The 25,992-nt window shown below is 33.7% G+C and overlaps 1 protein-coding gene across 12 annotated transcripts in view; it reads left to right on the top strand.

The window, feature by feature from the left end:
* The window catches only part of shi (dynamin-1 shibire), a 70,220-nt gene that overhangs the window by 12,033 nt on the left and 32,195 nt on the right, over positions 1 to 25,992 (top strand). For 4 of the 12 annotated variants that reach the window (XM_088227812.1, XM_088227786.1, XM_088227794.1 and 1 more), the window contains exons 3-12: positions 1,022 to 1,171; positions 1,286 to 1,489; positions 2,033 to 2,225; positions 3,917 to 4,126; positions 6,580 to 6,787; positions 8,329 to 8,466; positions 10,060 to 10,217; positions 14,213 to 14,322; positions 17,265 to 17,449; positions 18,124 to 18,243. In XM_088227812.1, the coding sequence (XP_088083938.1) occupies positions 1,022 to 1,171; positions 1,286 to 1,489; positions 2,033 to 2,225; positions 3,917 to 4,126; positions 6,580 to 6,787; positions 8,329 to 8,466; positions 10,060 to 10,217; positions 14,213 to 14,322; positions 17,265 to 17,449; positions 18,124 to 18,243 (1,676 nt within the window). Of the gene's footprint in view, positions 1 to 1,021; positions 1,172 to 1,285; positions 1,490 to 2,032; positions 2,226 to 3,916; positions 4,127 to 6,579; positions 6,788 to 8,328; positions 8,467 to 10,059; positions 10,218 to 14,212; positions 14,323 to 17,261; positions 17,450 to 18,123; positions 18,244 to 19,338; positions 19,372 to 20,080; positions 20,096 to 25,992 lie in introns of all 12 variants that reach the window. The other 8 variants (XM_088227802.1, XM_088227746.1, XM_088227821.1 and 5 more) reach the window with 4 other exon arrangements.

Genomic DNA, 25,992 nt, shown 5'->3' with positions numbered 1-25,992 from the left:
ATTTTAAATATATGTATATCGTATTATATTATCATATATCGTATTATCATCTCTATGATTTTCTAAAGTTTTGTATTTCTGAAATAACTCCGCCCGTGTCATCAGAGGTTCTCTTCCGCTTATTCTCTGTCAATTCTGCCGATTAGTCCGCTTACGGTAAGCAAACCAGATATCTTTCTCAGCTCTCTTATCATCGGCTGATTCGTATGAACCAGCAACGTCGTTCAATGTAGTACATTTTTATTATTTTTTTTGTATATTTTCAAGAAACTTTGCCGTACAATTTAATGTTCCAATTTTTACCGTACTCAAGAAATCATTTGTCGTATCTAAGTTCCCGTAGGGCTAATGTTCCTCATCAAAAAATTTGCCAAATGTCAATATTATTACTAAGTGTATAGTCAGTCAACTGGACAGTGGAAATATTGGAAGACATGAATATAATGTATTCTAGTACCAAGCTAGTTTTAATATATCAATACTGATTAAATTAAAGAGTTCAATATCTCGGTATCGAGTGATAGACTGTAAATATGCCTAGTTACAAATTGTAGAAAGATCGCGACCTTTCTGATTGGTCCCACCTTGTGAAATGATCTGATTAACTGAGTTGCGAACGAGACCCGTTTTATGCAATGAAATCTAACAAATCATCATCGTCTTCTATCGGTAGTTTATTTATTTTTTTAAAGCTAATCAACAGGTTTATTTAAGCATTGGCATTAATAAGTTTATGTAACATTTAATCTAAACAGTCTTAAAATCTTTTTATATTTACAAAAGGTGTAAATGGCAAGTGTGTCATCAAGAATAATATATTTGCATTCTTATAAGTTGTCAAAACTAGTCGGTTGTGTCAATAAAAAGATTTCATAAAACAAAGATTTAAAAATAAGTTTCAGTTTTGGCCGAAACTAGAACAGAGATATTGCCTTTAGCCAGAAGCCACCACCAGTTTACTTGTAGCGAACGTTCACCCAGTTTGAAATAAATAAATAAACATTACGTTTGTTTCTTTCAGAATATGCGGAATTTCTCCACTGCAAAGGGAAGAAGTTTGTGGATTTTAATGAGGTGCGGCAGGAGATCGAAGGAGAAACTGACCGCATCACCGGGGGTAACAAGGGCATTTCTAATGTCCCCATCAACCTGAGGGTGTATTCTCCGAACGGTGAGCTTTTTACTTATCGTGCAGTTTTTATCGGGAGTCTGATTTAAAATCGTTCGTTACTATCGGCCTTGTGATCAAAATATCAAATTCAGTTTCTCCGTTCGTCATTTCTAGTGCTGAATCTGACCCTGATTGACTTGCCGGGTCTGACGAAGGTGCCCATCGGGGACCAGCCCGTCGATATTGAGAACCAGATCAAGGCCATGATATTCCAGTTCATCAAGCGGGACGCCTGCCTCATCCTCGCCGTCACCCCGGCCAACACCGATCTGGCCAACTCTGACGCCCTCAAGCTGGCCAAGGAGGTGGATCCTCAAGGTAAAACATGAAACTGTGGAATAATTATTTATTTTTCTAATACTTCACCAGAATACATTATAGTAGCGTAATTTGACGCGCACTACTGCCAAACAGGTGTCAAAAAACTCGAAATTCTTTTGCCCCATTCTGCAATCTACAGCAACAAGTACGAAATGACAACTGGCAACAGATTCTCGAGTGACTTTCGACAAAGTATGAAGACGCACAGCAACGTCTTGCAACAAAGTAACGCGTATAGCAAACTACATGTTGTTATTATTTTTCCTACTTTCATCATTATTTTTCCAATTCCATACTTCGCTCCCATACATTAGAGTTGGCACTAGAACTTCTCTGTAAACTGCTAGTTTTGTCTCTGTGACACAAAAAAAGTGTCGGCGTATGTGCTAAGACTTTTTATTTCTTCGGGGAACTCATTTTACAATTTTAAACTTGCACAATGAGTTTTGAGATTGTGTTTTTCATCGGTAATCTAAAATTTTTATTTAGGATTGAGGTTAAATTAACAAAAATTATTACAACGCAATGATTTTCGCGTAGGTCTCCGCACGATCGGCGTCATCACCAAGTTGGATCTCATGGACGAGGGTACGGACGCTCGCGACGTGCTGGAAAACAAACTGCTTCCCCTGCGCCGTGGGTACATCGGGGTGGTGAACCGCTCCCAGAAGGATATTGACGGGAGGAAGGACATCAACGCCGCCATGGCTGCGGAGAGAAAGTTCTTCTTGAGGTAAATAATGCCATCATTTCTAGCATTGGTTCTACACCTATAGCGTCAGATCATTTCGCGAGGCACTGGTTGTTTAACTAAAGCTGGCGCGTTTGAAAAACTCGCACAGACGCATTGAAAGTCTACAGGATGTTGATTTAAAAAAAGGTTATATTAAATTTTAACTAAATGCGCTATCTTTATTTTTTATCAATAAGTGTATGTAGATATTTTCTCCAATAAATTAGTACTGTGCATTTCAATTACATTGTATTAATTATCATTTATTTATTTTTTATTTATTCATTCATTTAAAATTACACTTGTTTAAATATTTGTCGGCCTCGTGGTGTAACAGTCAGCGCGCTTGTCTACCACGCAAGAGGTCTCGGGTTCGATCCCCGACATGGTTGATATGAAATATTTATTTAAAAAGGGTGTTTTCACACTGGAATATTTCATAGTCCCTGAACTGGTACCTGAAGCATGAGACTGATCATCTTACCTTCATGTAACAAAACAAAATGATGAGGATATGCTGCGATTGGTATACTAATTGCAGTACCCTATGAACCATTAGGTGCGGAAAGGGAATGATGATGATATCTAAACAACAAATTGTGACTATTATACCAATGTCGTATGTATTGTTTATTGTCTGTGAACCATAATAAATAAAATAAATATTTTTTTTCTTTATGCTTGTTGTATGCTGATGATGCAGTTCTGTTAGCAAGCAGCAAGGCTGATTTGCAGCAAATAGTCTCTAGAATGTATGATGTATGCCTGGAGAGCGAATTGGCGATGTACGAAAGTAAGTCAAAAGTGATGGTATTTGAAAGGAATAGTGAGGTTACTGACTGCATAATAAATGTAAACAACGAATGTCTCGAGCAAGTAGAAGAATTTGTATATCTGGGAAGCATGTTTTCAAGAGATGGAAGAGTAGAAAAAGATGTTGAAAGAAGAGTGAATGCGGGCAACAAAATGAACGGAGCACTAAGCACAGTAATTTTTAATAAAAATATGTCAATCGAAGCTAAACTGGCAGTGCACAGCGGAGTTTTAGTCCCAACACCTATGTATGGAAGTGAAACATGGAACTGGCAGAGGAAGGATGAAAGCCGAGTGAACGTGGTTGAAATGCGATCTCTTAGACAAATGTGTGGGAAATCAATGTATGACAGGGTTACGAATGATGAAATCAGGCGAGAGTGTAAATCTGAGCCAAGTATAATTGATAAGATTAAGAAAGGGTCTCTGAGATGGCTTGGTCACGTAGAACGAATGGACGACAAAAGAATGGTAAGACAAGTATATATGGCGAAAATGAACAGCAACGTGAGACAAGGACGACCGAGGAAGACGTTGCATGATCAGATAAACCAAAATCTTAAGTCTGGTCACCTCAAAAGCAGACAGAACCAAAGGGCATGTATGACAAGATGTATGAATGTGGAAGAAGCTAGGAATGTATGCCAGGATAGACGTGTGTGGCGGTCCATTCTCTCTGCCTACCCCTATGGGGAAATGGCGTGATGGTAGTAGTAGTTTAATTGATAAAAACAGTAATGTAATTTAAGCTTGTTATAGCAAAATACGACCACAGAAGGGTTTATGGCTAATCTAGTAGTCACATCAAAACGGATAGTTGGAATTTTTCTGTGTACAGGCATGTTCCTTCTACAGTATCTCGTTATTTGTGTCTCTAGCCACCCGGCGTATCGCCACCTGGCGGAGCGCCTCGGCACGCCGTACCTGCAGCGCGTGCTCAACCAGCAGCTCACCAACCACATCCGGGACACTCTGCCCGGCCTCCGGGACAAGCTGCAGAAGCAGCTGCTCATGCTGGAGAAGGACGTGGAGCAGTATAAGTTCTTCAAGCCCAACGACCCCTCCATCAAGACCAAGGCCATGTTGCAGTGAGTACATCACGTTATTAATATTACTGTAGTATGTCACCTGACTGATATCACTACAAGAACAGCGTTTTTATTGATTTATTTTGGTTGTGTAAGAAACTGTTCAAGTTGTCTGCTTTATATTTTGTTTTGATATATTTATTTGTTAAGACGTTTAACTTGCTTGGATTTTTTTTGTTGTTCTGAATATCGACGCTGGAAAGGAAAAAGTTACCAAGCAACATTGTAGCAATTTTACGGAAGAGCTAATGATGAAGTTCAGTGGTTTTTAAAAAAAATATATTAGACTGTTAAACAAAGCTAAAAATGTGTTTTTTCAGTTTTTATTTTTTTCCGCAGTATTTTTTTTTCAAAGTTTTGTGTTTCTGAAATAATTCCACGTGTGACGTCAGAGGTTATCTTCCGCTCATTCTCGATCAGTTCTGCCCATCGGTCCATTGACGGCAAGCAAACCGGAAATCTTCCATAACTCTTATCATTGGTTGAATCACACACCAGTGACGTCCTTCAAAGTTTTTATTAAAATATTTTTTTGTACATTTTCAGGAAACTTTGCCGTACAATTTAATGCTCCGATCATTACCGTGCTCAAAAAAAGCTTTTTACTCTATGTAAAGTGCTTTTGAAACTTTAAACGCGTTTTTCTCAAAACTGTGTTTTTAAAGTCGATGGCCAAGATTTCTCAGAAACAGCTGAACCGATCGTTCTCAAATTTTAACACTAGCTTTTTATCGAAGATTTTTCTCACCGATAAATATAATTTTTTTATAAACAATTTAAGGCCAAAATTTTGGCGAAAAATGGTTTTTTTTTGAGAGCCGCCATTTTGTTGAAAAAAAATATTTTGCTTATTCCTTTGATTAATTACAAAATTATACATTACTGGAACGAAGTCCGTTTGGTGTTTTATTTTAGATATCGTGGTCGGCGCAAGGCGCCTTTTTTGAGAGGAACTTTTCGATTTTTTTGAACGCCTGGAGATCAGCTATAGCAGCTTTCAAAATTATTATTTTTACGAATAAAAAATGTTAAAATATAGTTTAAAGTTACCATAATATGAGGGCATTGGAAGCAAAGATAGCAAACTCCCATTTGAGTGTGTTTGAGAAAAATAACAAAAACTGCTACACTTATGCCAAAGAGAGTTTTCATGTTAGAAATGTTATTTTCACTGAACTTAAACTTTAAGATACTAATAAATTCGCTTTAATAGAAACAAGAATTAAAAAAACTTTAATAATATTTGTATGGCACAGCCATTTTGAAAATTTAAATCTCAAGCCTGTCATTGGTCGAATAAAATGGCTGATGGATATTGCTATGTTTGCTTAACACTATTTTCAAACCATCAGAAGTATGATTTTAAACTACATTTGGAACTCAACTCATGATTTTTATAAAAATAAAGTTTATGAACTACAGAATGACATCATAACAAAAAAAAATTTGGAGGTTGCTATCTTTGCTTCCAATGCCTTCATATGTGTACAATTTTTTACATTAATAAATTTAAAAGTCTTCTCAGGAAATTTTTGGGCTTCCTGACTGTATTTTTATTTATTTTATTTTTTATTTTTATTTTCTTTTATTTAGGAAACATACAGTACAGTTACAAAGTTTTATATTTTACACAGTTAGACTTAAATCTAATAGACCAGCGAAGTTTCCATATTATAAAGTAATTATAAGTAAGGTTATTAATTAAAGTACAAAAAAGAGAAGGAAAAAAAAACATAAATTTTTAAACAACTTTTTTGTTTGAAAATTAAAATTAAAGTAAAAAAATTAAGAAAATTCGTAAAAGTAATTAAAAGTTAAGAATTAAAATAAAGAATGAAAAACATGCTCAGATGTAAAAATAAAATAAAATAATAATAACATTTTTTAAAAAGGAGAAACATAAAATACACATACATATTTTAAGGGATTCAAAGAAACGATGAGACGAATCTTTAAAGAATCTTTAAATAAGAAAATAAATTTAAGTCAATTTAAAAACATATTCAAAATTAATGACACATAGTAAGAGCAGCAATATATTGATTTTATATACATATACAATATAAGTAATTAAATGTAGTTTAAAAGTATAAAAACATGTCAATGCAGCAGAGAAAAAAGAAAGAATAACAGGTATAGGTAATATTTAAAAAGCAATATAAGGATAAGATTTTAAACCAAAGGTAGTTGATAAAATTTCAGTAAAGCGATTTTCTCAGTAATACAAATTTCAGTAGAAAAAATTGATTAAAATTAACAATATCAATGTATGTAATGTGAAGTGGTGTAAGAGAAAAAGGTATATAACCTCTCAACATCACTGAAACCTGAGTAGATCTAAGCATTGTGTTAGGTCTACAAATAATTGTCTCCTGTCTATAAATAATGAGGGCTCTCGGGGGATATACCCAGTTTTTCAGTAAGTTTTAATAACTATACCTTCTCTCTTCCAGAATGATCCAGCAGTTGCAGTCGGATTTCGAGCGCACAATCGAGGGTTCGGGATCCGCCCTCATCAACACCAACGAGCTCAGCGGTGGAGCCAAGATCAACCGGCTCTTCCACGAGAGATTCCCCTTCGAGATTGTCAAGATGGAGTTTGATGAAAAGGAACTGCGCAGAGAGATCGCCTTTGCCATTAGGAATATTCACGGTGTCAGGGTGAGGACATTCAAACACCTTTTTATAATATAACTAAATATATAATATAGACGGAATGACACGTTAGGCATGTTATGAGCGTGTATTCCATGGCATTTACATTTGTGAAAGGAAAATAACATACAAAATAAACAACTGTACAAAACTCCTGTACATTCAGGAAACATTCAGAGAATTCGCCCAATATAACACCCACTCACAAATAATAATGTTTGGATAATTTATATAGCGCCATTTTTGTGAAAATCACCCCAAGGGCGCTGTACAATAAATAAATATCCCAACACGTATTGCTGCTACAAAGCGCATGGACGGTTGGGATTCTAGTTCCTCGTCTCCAATTATGATATATATGAGCTAGATAACAGAACGTCTTGCAGCTACAGAGCGCATGGACAATAAGAAATCTAGCCCCTATTTTCATTTTTATTTTCAAATTTTTTATTTGACAATGAAGTTTAGAGTTTAAGTGATATTTTAAAAACAAAATAAAAAGCAAATTTATAAAATTAGAATTTAGATAACAACAAGTCTCGCAGCTACTGAGCGTATGGACGTTTGAAATTCTAGACCCCATTTACTAAATTTAGATATTTGATAACATTTACATAATATGATAAAAATAATATAATAGCTAACATCACAAAAAGTCTTGCAGCTTCAAAACGCATCGACAAATGGAATTTCAACGACATAAGAATGATTTAAAAAGTTAATAATAAAAAATAATTTTAAGAAACGCAATAATAATACATTGAGCAAAGAACTAGTAAGTATGGCAATTAAGTGAACATGTAACAGCACAAAAAGTAAAATATAAAAAACTAAACAAAGATACCATTCCTTAACTTATTATTAAGGTTAACAAGACAATAGACGATACTTAAACTCAAACTCGTCCCTGCTTTATTTTAGTGTGCAGTAAACAGGATCTATTGTCTTTTTCCTAGTAAATAACTGTAAAAACACTTGGTTCACATTTGGCTGTTCCCTGGGAGATGATAGTAGAAACGCATCTGTGTGCGTAGTGTAGAGTGTAGGTACCAAGGAATATATCCGCTTCTTTTTAGTTTTGTTTGTTATTACTAAACGCATGTTTCCCGCCTAAAATTTCTGATTATTATTATTTTACTTTGATTAAGATGTCAGATAAACTTGTGTATTACTTTTGATATTCGAGTAATTTTACGTGATACAGGAAAAAAGGTATCATTTGTATTTTTAAATGAACATAGATAGGTAGCACTATATTATACAGAAATTCTTTTAAAATAAGTAGTTAAAAAACAATAGTTTGCACATTAATAATTTATACACAATATATTTACTATAAAAAATAATGTAAATGAATGCCTCAACACGGGTTATGCCCAGTGAGGTGTTCATATAGAAAAGAAAAAATATAATGTTTTATGTGAAATCATCATCATCAATGGCGCTACAGCGGATTCATCATCTCCGTCAAGCCATTAAGACTGTTTTCCCTCTGCTGGTGGGGCTTCATTCGAGTAGTGAATAAGTTGTATTTTGTGTCATTCCAGGTTGGTTTGTTCACTCCCGACCTGGCCTTCGAGGCCATCGTGAAGAAGCAGATTAGCCGTTTGAAGGAACCCTCCTTGAAGTGTGTTGACCTGGTCGTACAGGAACTCTCCAACGTTGTCAGGATGTGCACCGACCGGGTAACTGCTCCTTTATTGTGTTTTATAAAATAATATACAATAAAACCCTCACATAATGACGCACGCGGCCCTGTATTTTTTCTCTACCTGGAAATGGACGCGTTTAAAATATTGTTTGTAAAAATGATTTATATATATGTATGCCCAGTGGGCATTTTTAAGGGCGATACACATTATGCGTATTATAGAAGAAAATGGACGTAATAGTATAATATATTAAATGTACAAGAATGTAACTGTATGCTAGAGGTAAACTACGGTAACTCCAAATATGACAAAATTGAGTTATTACCTTAGATTAATAACCTAATAGACTCGCTTATACGGAGATAAACCATTCTATGATTATTTTTTTTAAAACGAATCTTCTTCTTATCAGCCCATTTCTCTCCACTGCAGGATTCCTCTTCCAATTTTTTTTATGTTTTTCTGTCAACGGCACTCTGTTTCAATCCATGGCCCAAGAGTTCGACGATGTCGTCAGTCCATCTCCTCAGTGGTCTCCCTACTTTCCTTTTATTTTCGTAGGATCTCTAATTTAGTATTCTGGGGGTCCGCCTATCAACTTGTCTCGCCACATAACCCACCCACTGCCATTTTTGTGCTCCCATGCTTTCTGCGATATCAGTCGCCTTTGTACGGCGTCTTATCTCCTTATTCCTTATTCTTTAGACCGTAAAGACCGTATGTTGTCACCGGCATAACACGAGTGTTGTAGACTTTGGCCTTCAGATTGTTTAGGATTTCCTTATTTCTGAAAACGTGTTTCAGCTTTCCAAAAGCGCTCCAACTTAACCCGATTCGTCTTGGCAGTTTGGGAGATTGATTTAATTTTACCAATCTTTTTTGTGTCCAAGGTAAATGTACTTGTCAATGAATGTGTAGGGTCTATAGTCCATAATCGATGACACGCACGTGTTAAATTAGTTCACCTGAAGTAGACAAATGACCGACGATGCAATGTCATCATTTTCTATCGAAACCAATACATATTTATAATGCAATTCTTATAGTATTGCACGTTAAACCGGGAGCATTGTTCTGCAGTACATTCACATCGTCCCTACCATGTAGAAATGAACTACAAAGGAACGTCGCCCATAAAGATACCACAGGACGCAGCCAGCGTCAGTCAGCCCGTTCAGTTAGTCAGCCTAACAAGTTCAGTTCACGTCATACCAGCCCGGTTCACTCAGTTCCAGCATCTAGTTCAAGTGCAGTCTCTTCAACCCATCATCAACGTAACACTCGTCCGACATAATTAATTATTTATTCGCCATGTAATAAATAAACATCAAACAGCAATCTCGTGTCTTCTCTGTCAATCTCTAACTGGGGTAGGAACTCCAACCAACCCTCAACAACCTAAATCCTACAAATGAATTACATTTATTTATTTTTGACCATTAGATTTGGAACGTCCAATTACTACAGCACCTACCCTACATGAATTTTAATATTTTAATTAGAAAAGACTTTGTCCTATGGATAGAACTGATAATCGGAAACGTTTCTGCATACTTGACTCGAAAATGCATTTTTGTAAATACGTTTTTGTGTTATTGAGTGATCAAATTCACCGATTATTTTCAGATGTCGCGATACCCGCGCCTGCGAGAAGAGACAGAGCGCATTATAACCTCCCACGTCAGACAGCGAGACCAGATGTGCAAGGAACAGCTGATTCTACTCATCGACTGCGAACTCGCCTACATGAACACTAACCACGAAGACTTCATTGGATTCGCAAAGTAAGAAACCTAGCTTACGTTTACATCTTTGAATATATACAATATTAGGTCTGCCTTAAAGTTCTGACCGGTTTTAAATGTTGAAATAGAAATTTTGTTTATACTACCTGTAGACAAGGTTGCTCGCTCAACCTTCGGTCATCATCACCAAACTGCCTCCGAGATGATCCAAATTTTTACTCGCCATGCTGCTGGAAGAAGTTAGTTATGGGGTCCACGTTCATGGCGCACGGAAAAAACGCACAAAGTCGAGCATATTGTTTTGGTTTGGGCAGCAGTGACTGTCGAGTATTTTATATGTCTTTATCATACCACCCCTTTGTCGCCGTTCTCCCAGCATTGTGAGACTGAATAAATGAATGAGTAAAATTTACACATCTTACGCTAAAACTGAGATGGCATTTTCGGACGGAACTTTCCGGCAGACCTGTAGCATTTGGGCCCCCATTATCGTGTGACTGTAACAACTGATATTGTTTCTGTATCTTGTAATTGCCTTGACCCGCGGTGCGCCAGTGAAGAGAAGCACTTTTTCAACAAGGCTACCAAAAACCAATCCACGGACAAAAGGTTGGTGTAATTATTCGGCTTCTACTTAAATTGAGAGAATACCGGCCGGTTTAAAGTGTGACAGTGTGTGTTGTACTGTGTGTTCCAAAACACAATTACCATTCCTTTGGAATATCCTAAATAACAGAAAAAAAATATTAACGCACGCTTGTAACTAGGGATGCATCAGATACTGTTACTGATATTTTGACGTTTCTAATATATCCGAATGAGGACGTTCAGTGCTATAGGAAATTGGATATAAAAAATGTTTTTTTTCATGCAGTAAATATTAGAGCATTTAATTGTATGGCAAAATCACTATAAAACGTATGAAAAAATTAATGAAAACAAACTATTTTAAATGAATTATTATGAAAATAAAACTTTGTTATCAGTGTTACACAACTTGATTATTTTACAATAACACTACTACAGTTTAGGGAGAGCACTCCTCCCATCGACGGGTGATATAAAACTAATATTACACACAGAATATCGTTCACGGTTTCAAAATTAATCAGCGATGGAACCTGAAGTAGTTCCAAAAAAGTTAGAAAAAAAATAATATCAATTTTAATTTTTAACTTCTGAAAGTTGATATTTATATATAAAAATAACAGGCAAGTGATACTTAAATTCACAAATTCGATGCATCCCTACTTGTAACCACCTTTTAAAGTTGTATTAATTTATTTATTTAACACTTAAAATACATAGAAGGGCGGGCATATTGCCATAAGGCAATTTCTGCCTACCTACCCAAACCGTTTAGTTTGAGAAAATTACACGTACATGGACATATTGAATCTGATGATTTTATACAAATGTATTATTCGGATCAAAAAACTGGCCAGAAAACGGCTTAGAAAACTGACCAGATTTTAATACCAATTTGTTTATCTTGTTTGCGAATGCTTTATTTTTGAACACGTCCTAATTTGAATCCCATTTTACACTCTGCGGGCAAAAATAGGAAAATAACTCCACCTTTGTTTTGAAGACGATGAAATCTAATAAGTAGAGACCGGATTATATGCATTTACATATTTTGTCTATTTTCACAGGTTGTAGCTCAGAATAATGATGCGCCAAGTTATAGAGGAGTATTAAGTTCGCTAGTGTTCGCAGCAAAACAATGGGCCCTACTCGGTTCGAGAATTGCCAAATCCAATTAATTTCATCTTTTGTTGCCACGTATTGTCATCTTTAGGAATGCAAAAAAATAGTACCTACATATTAACACATATTTTTAATATTATTAAAATTAACATTATTTTACTTTTCATTTTCAGTAATTCTAATCATTTACAGAAAACTTTAAAAATGTATATAAATAGGCGTTTCAGGTTTTAGGACATTATATGGATGCCTAGTGCGGCCCTGACGTATTGCCCGTAATCAACTGTCATTCAACAGTAAACTTACTCTAATTCACAAATTTATTGTTTAAATTAAGAAAAAGTAGTATTTAAAGTAAATATAAAAAAAGTTTTTAAGCAACATAATACATGTGTCAGGACAATAAATGCCGAAAATCAATGTAAATCAAAGAAAATTATTTGAAATCAATTACCTGTGAAAACTGACTCCTTTAACACCTTTGACGCTCCTACTGCTGCAACCAAACATACTGCAGTTCACCATTGTCAATTTTTATTTAATGTAAATATAAAGTTATTTGCAAACAAAGCCAAGCACAGCGACAAAAGCGTCCGTTAGGACCGTTACGCATCTGTTGTCAAACAAAACAAAATGGCTGCCAGCAGAGTGAAGTTGTCGCCACTCAACAACACTTCCGTTCTATGAAAGATAGCGATACGGCCTCTCTATAGCTTGGCGCATTATTACTTTTACGGTTTTAGCTTATTTCACTGAAAACTTACAGCATATTTACGCTATTTTTACAGATCTTAAATTAAATGAAATTGCATTATTTTCAACATTAATATAAACAAAAACGGTTATAATCGACGATTGTTTAAATTTTTCCTAATAAAAAAATAATAACCGTAATGTTTTAAAACTTAGTCCCGCATATTTTCACATTTTTCTTGCATATTTTAAGCATTTTTTCATGCATATTTGCATGCTCATTTCAGCTTTTTTTCATTGCATATCATCCAGTCTTTATTATGTTACATAAAAATCCATAAATTTTCTGATTGAAGGTGTTATTCCTTTTTTTATTCAGGATCCAACTTATTGGGCATATCCAAAGACAGATTTTAAATCAGAAAATGAACTAAGTAATACCTTAAGTTACAATTTACAAAATGCCATAAGATTTCTCAGTCAGAATTCAGATTAATTTTTTGCCACTTTTTTTTTATTTCTACTCAATCTCCTCTTTTCAATGTTCCATTTCTTATGGATTATTTAAACCAGGGGATAAAAGGGAAATATCACTTTTTTTAAAACATTTTTAAAGTAATATAGGTCTATAAAATACTGTCCAGTAAAAAAATACATATTAGTTTAATTAATTAATTAAAAATACATAGTAATTTTGAATTCCCTCAAAAACAGTAATCCCATTGGCCACGCCCCTAATACGTCACAATTCATGTTTATTTGTTTCTGACCATTAAAATTTGTTTAGAACATTATCACGAATCTTGACGTCACAACTATCAAGGCCAAACGTGTGTTTTTCTAGAGACATGTTTAAAAAAATTCTTTTTTAAAATTATATATGAAAACATTTCTTCACAATATCCATATTGATTTTGAAAATACAATCAATTTATTTAAATCCATTTCATATAATTTTATCGGTACTAGTAGTATTTGATATTTCCCTATTACAAACTTTATCTATCGAGGTATTACAAAGCCGGCTTTACCGACACATCCATGCTTTCCGAAAGTTATTGCTATTGATAGAAGAAAAAAAACAACATTGAAATATTTTGTTTTCATAGTGGCAGCATTTCTTACAGTGTTGCCATTATGTCTTACGGCCCATGCTCTTGTAATTTTTTCTATGACCTATTTAACTTTATTGAAAAATCTGCTTAGAACTGAACCTCTCTCACTTTACATCTGTTTTGTCCTCGAGCTGGTTAGTTACGATTTATCTTGACAAATATTTTTTTTTAAATATGCTCAAATTTTTTAATTTAAGAACTCTTGACAGTCTATTTTTTTGTGTAAAATCATTGATTTAACATTAATACGTCGATCATTATCAGAACACGGCTGTTCCTTTATCGACGCTTTATAATAAACTAAATATTTTAGCACACTTTGTACATGTTATATAATATTTTTATAAAGTAAATGTTTATTTTACCTTTGTAATAGAGCAAGATGCTCGTGTTTAGAGAGGTAGTTTGTTTTATTGTCTTTCAAACAATATTTAAAATCAGTATTTTTTTAATGTATGTTACTTAATTGTTTTTGTTACGTTTATGTATAATAATAAATTGATAATACTTTTTCAGTGCCCAGAACCAGTCTGAAAATGCAAACAAATCGCAGAGGCGAGGAGCTCTAGGAAACCAGGTCATAAGGAAAGGATTCATGTGCATACATAATCTCGGAATCATGAAAGGTTAATTCTGCTTTACAGCTATCTCCAGCAGTGGAACATACCGCACTATCACCGTCTTTAAGCCCATGCGAAATTGACAAAATCCGCAATCGCCCAACTTTCGGGCATTCTCGAATTTGCTCGGAATTATAAATCGTTGCGTATTGTCACAGTTTCATACAAATTAGAGAATGAACGTGAGTTAGGTTTTCTTTTTAACAATTTCGCATTTGCTTCAGGTTCTCATCACCAGTTTTAAGGCAGGTTGGAATATCTTTAAAATCTTGAATCTTTCTTCTTTTCTCATATCGGCTCCTTAGTGAAGCATGTAAAAAATGCGGTAACTTTCTTGTTTTTGATGAAAAATGATGCTTATACTACCCTATTGGAAAAACAATATACCTTTCTCATAAACAGAGAAATAATTCCCATATCTTCAAGTTGATACGTAACATCTTATCCCTAATTAAACTCAAACAACTATATTTTATTTAATGTAACTCAATTATAACTTATGGCATAATAGGATGGGGAGGCACTAATAAATCGATATTAAAACCTCTTGAATCTGCTCAAAAATCAATCATTAAAATAATTTTAAAAAGCCCTTCAGGTACCCCAGCGTCAAGTTATTTGAGGAATTTGAGATCTTCGAAATAAGGCAATTATATATTTTTAGAATAATAATGTTAGTGAAAGCAAATTATTCTATCGAATCCCAAAAGGAACTCTCCCACACTACCAGAAGTCAAACTAGAGGATGGGTCATGGGGTCTACCACAAACTCTGAATTCGGGCAAAGAAATTTCAGGTTTCTGGGCCCCAAAATATTCAATATGTTACCCAAACATTGCAAAACCATGACCCGGATTCAATTCGATAAAATTCATTACTGGGTTTATGTTGAAATAAAATGGAAAATTTACTGAAAAACATTCTTACATTAAATTAATATTGTATAACTGTATAGTTAATTAACTAGTAGGTAGTTTATTATTGTTTATTTTGCATAAAAATGTCTGCCTTAAAACAGGTTGTACCTAGTTAGGCAGACTAGACATGATCCAGAGAAATCTATTACCTAACTGTGTATGTAGCAGATAAAGTCATTGTTATTTTTGTTGATAAACCATGATTATTATTCATATTATTATTATTAATAATAATACTTGATAAAATAGATTTCTTTTTAAAAATATGGAACAAAATAATTCAAATTTTTACAACTTTTATTCGGTGTTTGAAAAATGGTCAGCCCGATGGAAAGTCACATTTCTTAGTCAAGCGGGAGAAAAGTGGATCCAAGAACTGTGCTGTTTGCATTGACTGGAAAACCGACCAAAAAAAAAGAAACTAGTAAATTCAAACCAACAACACAATTAAAATCAACAATCTAAAATCTATTGATCTATTGCCAAGCTGTCTTGTCCCGCAAATATTCTTTTCGACTCTATAGTAGCTCTTTTCAAACAGCCTGTACTCAATTTCAAGACGTACCTTGTTGTAGAATCATATGTATTTTGAAGCAAAATAATTTTTGAAAAATTGCTTTATTTCTTGTGTGGTTTTGCGAAACATGTTCACTGAAACCCGCTTTGCACCCAAGATCGTATTTTAAAAAATACCGCACGGAGAAAAAACCGTAATAATCATAAAATTACTTTTAAAAAGTTTTTTTTTTGTCCTTTCGCAAGAATTTATTTCAGAGTGAGTCCGTGAAACCGTGAGTCTTAAATAAATAGTGCTAACTACAAAATATGGATTTGATCTGTTCAGAATTAGGTTTTATACTTTATAATCGCCAACGTGTGGGCGACCATTCTTAGAAATATCAGTTAAGTACTTGACCCTGTCACGCCAATCTCTATTTTTTTTATATGACAAGATAATATAAACATTTTTAATGATTCTTCCACCTCCTTTTACACTGGGAGATGATCATCGCACACGGTTCCACTGCTTATGCTGTAGATAGTTAGCATGTCTCACAAGTTTTGTTTTCTAGCTTTTGTATATAATTTTTCCGTGTTCTGCTTCTGTAAAATTTGCAGCATATTTTTAATACCATCCACACCCGATTGATTTAAATACAACTGTTTAGTACAAAACAGCATTTATCGATATTATTCCTGGCCAATTACCTTTGTTTCCCATCCTTATGGTACCTACCTAACATATAGAAGATTTATAAAAATAGAACATTTGGATTTGGAACAAAATAAACATAATTTTGACATTACATCACATTGCATAAGATTTCTAGATTTGTAAAAGTTTTTATTATAAATCGAAAACTTTCATCATCCGGTGCACCAATATTGAAGAACATCCTCATCACATCAAAGGTAGGTCCGTTCCCGTGCTCCTTTCCTTTATTCAAATACTCCAACTTTGTACAAAATTCAATGATATACGTTATTACATTATACAGTCCGCTTTTCGTTAACAACATACACTTTATTTTTAGATTCAAGGTCTGTAGCTTTGTCTAGTAATCGCAACTTAATTATTATAGTTCTGTGTGTGAAACAAAACCGGAATCCTGAACGTGTCAAGTATTTAAAATGTGATTTTTCAAAAGATTCATTAGGATGTTTTTAAAAGTACACTATAAAAAATGTTCCTTTAAAGTTTTGCAGTGTGGCCCTGAAAAACTGTGTGTATAAATATTTTTTTTGGTTTTAAATATAACTGTTTCAAATCATTCATCTTTTGCTTAATCTAACACGATGTTACAGTACCGTTTCCAGGAGGATTTATAGCACAGTCTTCTAAAAGTTAATATCCTGAATTAATTTTTATTAATCCATCCACAATTATTTATTTTATTGTACTTTTTTTACATGTTAAACGAGCCCGGTGTAATCTTTGCTAGGAACAATAGTCAGGTAGCCATGTCCACTCGTCGTGTACCCTGACGGGCGGCTGTCCCTCAAACTTAAGACCTTGTTTGCCGCCAGGAGGATCCCGCGACTACTGGTTCGTGCTGACCTCGGAGAGCATCTCCTGGTTCAAGGACGAGGAGGAGCGCGACAAGAAGTACATGCTGCCACTGGACGGGCTCAAGCTGAGAGACATCGAGCAGGGCTTCATGAGCAGGCGGCACATGTTCGCCCTCTTCAACCCGGAAGGCAGGAATGTCTACAAGGTATGGCTCCAAGATATTTTTCGGACTCTGTATTAGGGACAATACGTGTCAAAGAAAATCTACTCTTGGGTCAGCATTTAATTCAGGCAGAGGAAAACTTGTCAAATTCGCTGCTGAAAAACTAGGTTCGGAGATCAGCCCCTCTGCCTGGAACTAGTTGCCTTCACACTTGCGAATTATCGACAGTCCCAGTCAGTTTAGATCTCAACTGAATTCTCACTTCTTTCATTTATCATACCCCCAAATTTAAAATTAGAAAGTTTAATAATGTAGGAATACGTAGTTGAGGTGGTTGGAGTTGAACTTGTTGGGCTGACTAACTGAACGGGCTGACTGTGGTCTCTTTATAGACGACGTTCCTTTGTAGTTCATTTCTTCATGGTAGAGATGATGTGAAATCAATGTGTAAGTTTAAGTATAGAATTGTAAAGCGCCCATGAGTTGATTTTTTGCAATAATGGCGCTACGTTAATCACCCAAATATTATTATTATTATGGTAGTGTAGAGAATCATATATAGAATGGTTTTGGTTATAAATTACACGAGGAATTGAGGTTGCGTATTAGAGAATTAATGATATCACTGCCTATTATTGATATAGTGATATTATGGTATAATTTTATCTTTTCCATATAGGGGAGTTTGATATTGATTTTTTTTTTGTCTTTTCCAGGATTTCAAACAGTTGGAATTGTCATGTGAAAATCAAGACGATGTAGACTCTTGGAAAGCATCCTTCCTCAGGGCCGGAGTATATCCGGAGAAGGCGACGGAAGCTTCTAACGGAGACGAGGTAAAAACTCTCATATTTCAAATACATTTTTAGAGTAAACAAAAGGCAAATGGAGTTTAAATCCAAAAATATTTTCAGGTCATATGATGTATGTTCAAATTTTTGCATTCAAGAACCGTATTTAAAACTCAAGGGATATTTTCAAGATAAATGCAGGTAGAGATTTTTTTTAGAAGGGCTTAATGTCAGTTTAGAGCTTAAATGTCAACAAAATTTTAATATTTTAAAATCTCATCATATTTTTTCTGTTGAGATATGAGTCATAGTTACGAAACCTGCTCTCAACAAATTAAAAAAAAAAAACAAATGTCATTTATTAATGTTTGGAAATCTACAAAATAGATGACTGTGAGTCACAAATCCCCCGCTCCATTGTGTTAAAATATCAAAATAAATATTTGGATGAGTCGCAAAACCTGGTCTGACTCATACATTTGCTGTGATAAGTATATTGAGAAGCAATTGAGTCTTAAAATCCGCTCTGGACAAATTTTGAAAAAAATTGTTTACGATTTTCTTGAAAGTAAAAAAAGTCTTGATGAAATTTGTTAGGGGTTTTAAATCCACTATTTGTTTATAAGAATTTGGACATACTCAAAATATTGTTAAAATACTTTTATTTGGGTTGGTATTTTTTTTATTTGTATAGCTCTAATTGCTATTATAAAATTACATTATTCCCCTTAGTAATAAAATATCAGTACAAAGTATTGGGAGGAGAAAAAAGTATTTGATCAAAAACGTATCCAATGAAAATTGTGTACATGACTATTTATTATATATTATTTCAAAATATTTGTCATATAAACAAAGCAAAATTTTCCCTTTCTTGATAGGAATATAAAATACAGTACCTACTTGTTTATGGATTCTCTGGTTAGGAATCTTTTCACTTCGTCAAAGTCATGTTCTTTTTAAATTTGAATTTTTCAACAGACAAATGTATAGATTAATAATTCAATGTTTGCTGCATGTGGGTGCCATAGATAAAGCACAGATGAATTTCCATCTAGCCATTTTTGTTTTAAGGTAATTTATTTTTTTCTTATATAAAAATCGCCGACGTGTACATCCATTCGACATGACCTATTGCAGTCTCCATTTTTCTTGTCCGTCAATAGGAGGAAGGTCGGTACGTCTCTTTTCGAAGGGTCTGCATCAGTTTTGTTTTGATCTTTTCAATTTTTGTGACCATTTTCGCTTTTTTTTAAATAACCCGATCTTGGCAGTTTTATTGATTTAAAAATCCCTTTATTGCACTTGTTTGCTGCTTTTGCTGAATTTTTATTTAAAAAAACACATCTGAAATGTTGTTTTTTTTTGCTTTATTAAAACATCTAATGGTGCGTAGGGCACAGCATTGGCACACCAATCGCAGCGGATCTTGATCTTTTTTATTGTTACATGAATGTAAGATGATCAGTCTTGCGCTTCAGGTACCATTCCAGGGACTACGAAATATTCTAGTGTAAAATTTTATTTCAACCATGTCGGGAATCGAACCCGAAACCTCTTACATGGTAGGCAAACGCGCTGGCCATTACACTACCAGGCGGACAATATTTAATGTACTTGTAATAAAAATCGTGCCGAATGTACTAACCATGCATTTTTAATGTTTTTTTTTGTTTTCTCTTATACTCCCATCTTTGTACTTATTAGGCGTTGTGTATTATTGACAAAACATCTATGTATTTTATAATTATTTAGGGAGTATGTTATACTGTTATTCTATGCCATGTTTTATTTTCCCTCCCATGAACTCTTCGCAGGCATCTAATATTTGTTTATTTTTCTTTATTCCCCATTGATCTCGCTTATTTCAAAAACTTCAAAGGGTGAAGGATATGAGGTTTGTTCTGTTAAACAATTTTGAAAATTAGCTCGTCAAAAGACCTTTTCTGATGAAATTTTCTGTTTTCTTAATTGGAAACAATTGACTGTCGAAATAGTGAAAATTATGAGACTAGCTATGAATTAAAAATGATTGAAATAATAAAAAAAATATGTAAATATTGACCGTGTTTAGGTCAAAGGCATTATGCTCACAATTCTGCAAAAAGCAATTTCATTATTTCAAATCAATTGCCTTGATGATACATATTCTGGCAAAAAGATTCAAGTCATTTTGCACATTTGCAGTTTCAATCCTTTTGCTAGAATGTGTATAAGACCTACGCAATCGGTTTAAAAGCCATTTGAAAGAGTGAAACTGATTTTTACAGACTAGGGAAATATCACATACTAGTATAATTGATAAGATTAAGAGGGTCTGATATGGTTTGGTCATGTAGAACGAATGGACGACGAAAGAATGGTAAAACAAGTATGTATGGAGAAAATGAACGGCAACATGAGACGAGGACTACCAAGGAAGACGCATGATCAGATAAACCAAAATCTTAAGTCTGGTCATGTCAAAAGCAGACAGAACCGAAGGGCATGTATGACGAGATGTGTGAATGTGGAAGAAGCCAGGAATGTATGCCAGGATAGACTCTTTCTCTCTGCCTACCCCTATGGGGAAATGGCGTGATGGTAGTAGTAGTAGCACATACTACGAATACCAATATAAAGATGTGTGAAATGGATTTAGAAAAATTAATTGTTTTTTTTTAAATCAATATAAATATTGTGGAGAAATGATTTCATCCATATTTTTATTTTTTAAATGGATTTACAAAAACGCGACATGTTTGGTTATGATAATTGTGGCACAAGATTCATGACGATGTTCTATTTAAATTTAAACGGTCACAAACAAAGTTCAAAATTTACAAAAATCGTGACGTATTATGAGCGTGGCCGATGCAATGACCGTTTTCGCGGTAATTAAAAATTAAAAATTTTTGGACCCTTACTAATTTAAAATTGTTAAAAAAAGTGATATTTCCCTATTCTTGATTAATTTAACTTTGACCTGAACAGGGTCGATATATCGTCACTTTAGTTCGGTTTTTGTCCAACAGACCATTCTGAGAAAGTCCAACAAAAATATGGAAAAAAAATATTTAAGGAGTTTTTTAGCTTTGGTCATCATTTATGCCTATTTTGTAAAAAAAACTTTACGTTTTCAGCAGATTTATGTTTTGGTCTGTTGAATAAAAATGAACTGAAGTGACAGTATATATATAATGATCAGGTGGGCTCTATAGTGTAATGACTAAGACGCTTAACTCACGCACAAAAGGTTTCGGGTTTGATTCCCGGTGAGAACACAAAATTTAAATGTGAATTTTCTCATGCCTCGGTGTTGTATGCTGTAATTCACAATTGTAATTGGTCCTCCTGACATATTATAGTGAAAAAAGGTCCTTTATTTTAATGTTTTAAAAAGACTTAGAAGTGTGGTTAGGAATAGCATGACCGCATTCAACAGTATACAAAAGTGTCCCAGTATGCGAGTCAAATAAAATTTACGAGAAAAAAGTGTGTAAATAATCTTGGGTTTTGACAGCCGAATTTCTACTATTTTCTGTATTTAAATAATGTTTTTTCCAACCTATAATATTTCTCAGAAAAGGTCTTAGATTTTTCAATGTATGTATCTTGATCTCATTTGCAAATACCGTGCAGAATGCATCCACCTTCCTGTGTGACTGTCGCAAACTCCATCTTTGGTTATTTTATTACTTGCACTACTTTCAAACACTTTATTCTATTATGCACTGACATATTATGTATAGTACGTTCCTTTGATCATAATCAACATTTTAATGAAAATACCTAAAAATATAATTAATTTTCACAATTCGGATAACAGACTCTGCTATAAACCAAAATATGTTTACTTTTATTTAACTATTATTGTATGTACATAAGTTTTTAAGACAGTCGTCTTGATTATGCAAAAAAACATTTACTATCGTACCGTACTTAACAAACTTAAAATGCGGCCAGTTTATTTTTTGATTACTGGCATCCCTAATTTTTTTTTCTCCTTATGTTGGTAGTCAGAATTAAAAAGAAAAGTTTGTTTTTAATTTGACAGCTGAGCGCATTCATGTCGTCCTTCTAAATTATATTTTTAAATATGTATTGAACTAATTCAGTTTCAGTACTGAAATACGGCTATTGTCTATAAAATGTACAATAAATCAAATAAAAATAAGTATTTAAAATTAATCAATTAATTTGTAAAAAATGGTTACTGGATTTAGGTAGAGAAAAATCGGAAAACTTACTCAAAAACATTCTAAAATAATAAATGGTATATTTAAATATTGTATAACTCTTTAATCAATTAACTAGTTGGTAGTCATGTTATTGTTTATTTTTGCATAAAAATGTCACCTTTAAACAGGTTGTACCTAGTTAGGCAGATTAGACATAATCCAGAGAAATCTATTACCTTAGTATATATGTAGTAGATAAAGAAATTGTAATTTTTTGCTAATAAACCATGATTATTATTATTACTTTTAGTAAAAAGTAGGTAGTTAACCACAACCATTTGACACGTAATATTCGTGCCGGGAAATATTCATAGCGGCTTAACTGACTGCAAAAATACCTGTTCTAAAGCTTATAGGGGCTTGAAAAAGTTCTCCCTGTTTCGTGACGGAGGGATCTCGGTCTTTTTGCATCGGGCAATACTAAAGCCGACTTTATTGTGAAGCTACAACATATTTTTTCACAGCATCAAACGTGTAAAATTTCATGCCAGAAAAGAGTATCTATGGGAAATTTTACTGTTACTTTTTTTTAGTCTGCCGATGCAGCACATTTCTTGTTGAGGTCTTGAATTCTTGATTTTGATGTTGAAGATAAAGAACGCTCTGGTACACTGAAAAAGTTTAAAGACGAAGAATTGGAAGCAAAAAGGTGAAGACCCATGTCAAACGCAAAACGCGTGTTTTATGTTTATGTTCATGTTTATATGGTATAATTGGCTATGCACTATGTAGCCAATTTACTAGAATAAAAAAAAAAATGAATAAAAATGAACTTGCAGAATCATTAGAAGTTTATCACACAACAGTTGCCAAACGTTTAAAAGCATTAGGAATTATTCAAAAGCCAGGATTATTAAGGATATTTTTTTGTCAAAATATTTGATTTTCAAATTATTTTGTATTAGTTTTAAATTTATATTTTGTTCAGAGTACATAGCATAATATTCTATACATAATTAAATTTGAAATCAACAATTTAAACTCTTTGATTTTCAAATATATTTTGCATAATCAAGTCCGCTGTACATAAAGTGCATGGTTTTTGATTTTTAGTATGTGATGAGAGCACTATTTAAAAGATAATAAATATAACTTGTATTTTTCAATTTGGTAAATTTTGCTTTCATTAAGTAATTATTGATGATAACTATAACTAGGTACCTCAGCATCAGCGTTAGTAAGTTACCCTCCTCCGTAAATGCTACAAATATACAAGTCATGCATTTAATTCGTTATAATATGATTTTAATGACTTGCCCATTTGTAGCATTCATGCAGGAAGACACAAATATGTGTTTTAGTGGGCAATTCAAAAATGCCGATTTTGAAGTTACCTAGTTTTAGTAATTACCCCTATATATAATATAACCTGATTTTAGTATGTATTTCATAAATTATCTACAGATTTATGACATGAATGTAGCCAGGAGATATATTTACTCCTGAAAAGTCTTTGTTTAATTTATATTTCATATTTTAAAGTATTTTAACTGAAATAATATGGTGAAAGTGAATGACGCAGTACAGTAAAACCGCGATATAACAAAATGCAATATAGCGAAAAATGACGTACATAAAAAAAAATCGAAATTCATTCCGCATAACCAATTTTTCATACAAAATGCATTTACATAACGAAATCCTGTTAATATGTATATCAAAATCATTTTTGTCCTGTACGAAAAAATGCCAATACATTTACGTTAATTTATAACGAAATAAAAAAATGTTGGAAGATGAAAAGATCAATTTCTCCCTTTCAAAGGCGCGCCGCCGCTGCATCTGCCGTATGCGAACGGTTTTATGGCCTTTTCGGCCGCGCCCGGCGGTCTGTCGGCACCCAGAACTGTCAAAGTGCGTGTCCAGTGTGCGCGTGGTGTGCATGTAAGCGCGTGTGTGAAGGAAAACCTCCGAACCTCTCCGAATACTGCCGAGTTCGTCAGTCCGTCTGTTTTGTATTTTGAAGCCGCGCAACATTTTTTTGCAACGGCGCGTAACATATACATACCTAGTATGATTATTTTTTTTGTTATATGTGGGAATTCGTTATTATGAATTTTTTTTGGTCCCTTGGATTTCGTTATATCACGGTTCTACTGTATAAGGACGGCCGAAAAGCTCAAATCCGGTCATTTCAAAGGCACGACGTATGAAAGTGAATGAAACTTGGATTGCTTGCCAAGATATAGCATTCTCTTTACCTACCCACTAAAAACCAGTGCGATTGTTTGACATTGAAAATATTAATGGTCCTGTGGCTAGTGTCTCGGACTCACGGACCAAAGTTCCGTAGTTCGAATACCACTTTACCCCAACTTGATTCCATTTTCTAATAGTGAGTTATTTAAAATGGCCCTCAAAATTGAATATTTGGGTAAATCGTAAGAATGCAAATATTTCTTTTTTTTTTTTTTTTTAATTTTAAAAAAAATATGAGAAAACATTTAGTCGCTTACATTTGGATATTTTGCACCTAAACGATAATAGTAGTTCAATACCAAAACTGCAATTTTTGAGTTGATGTGTTTGCGGTTATGCCTGCTATAGCCATTAGAATCGTAGCTGTTGTGGTCATTTCTTAAATGAGGAGATATTGTGTCCCTATAAAAAAAAATCAGCAACAAAAGGGTCCGAGTATGTTAGTTAGATAGGATTCACTTTAAACTATCAACTACAGTCCAATCGAAAGTGAAACATTTTCTATCCGCACAACCAACGGTGCAATTCTCAAAAATATTTATGTGGCCTTATAAAACAAAAATGGCAATATTGTACTATAATTTTCACTCAAATTCGAGAAATAAGAGTGGTACAATGATCATTATGTCATTGTTATTTCTGAAAACATTTCAAACTAGATGGCGCAACTGAGTGAACTTTAAGTTGTGCATTTGTTTTTGTGAATGAATATTAGTTTACTGATTAGCCCGGCTGTGTGTGTGTGTATAACTGCTCTTGTGTAAAATGAGTTTTTTCAGTTGTGGCTTTATTATTCTTGGGTGTGCGATTTGTACAATATATCAATGTTTGAAACAGTGTGTAACTTTACGATTATCTTTGTAAAATTGTTTATAACTTTGAGTATTGTACTGTAGACTGTTTTTTAATTCATATTTTTAAACATTTGTCAAATCGTCATTGCGCCGGTAATATCTGTTAAGTGACATAAATATACAACCTGCTCTTTCTGCATAAATAAATTGACAAAAATAGCGCAAAATTTGCTAACTTCTCTCGATAAGAACAATATTTTATTAAGTTAAAATGCGATGTCAAAAACCTGTCATGAAATATTAATTATTTACAAAATCGCAGTGTTATTTTTTAAAGTAATCAATGGATAATTTAGGTAATGTTATTAAACATATGTAATTGGCGCAACTGTGAAATATCATAGGCTTACTACTCGATAGTACGTGATATATCGGGGCAATGCCAAAATTATGAATCTGCAAAAAAAAAGCAACGCTTTGAGATGTAAAGGTATAAATTTTATATCTGGGGGGTATTATAATCACAAGTTACAGAAGCCATATCGTCTGGTTTCTGGAACAAGTTGGTTATTAATATTTTA

Source organism: Micrasema longulum, unplaced genomic scaffold, assembly GCF_059751315.1.
Source record: "Micrasema longulum isolate JH-2025_06_02 unplaced genomic scaffold, ASM5975131v1 h1tg000044l, whole genome shotgun sequence".
Classification (NCBI taxonomy): domain Eukaryota; kingdom Metazoa; phylum Arthropoda; class Insecta; order Trichoptera; family Brachycentridae; genus Micrasema; species Micrasema longulum.
This window is presented reverse-complemented; position numbering and strand designations above follow the sequence as displayed.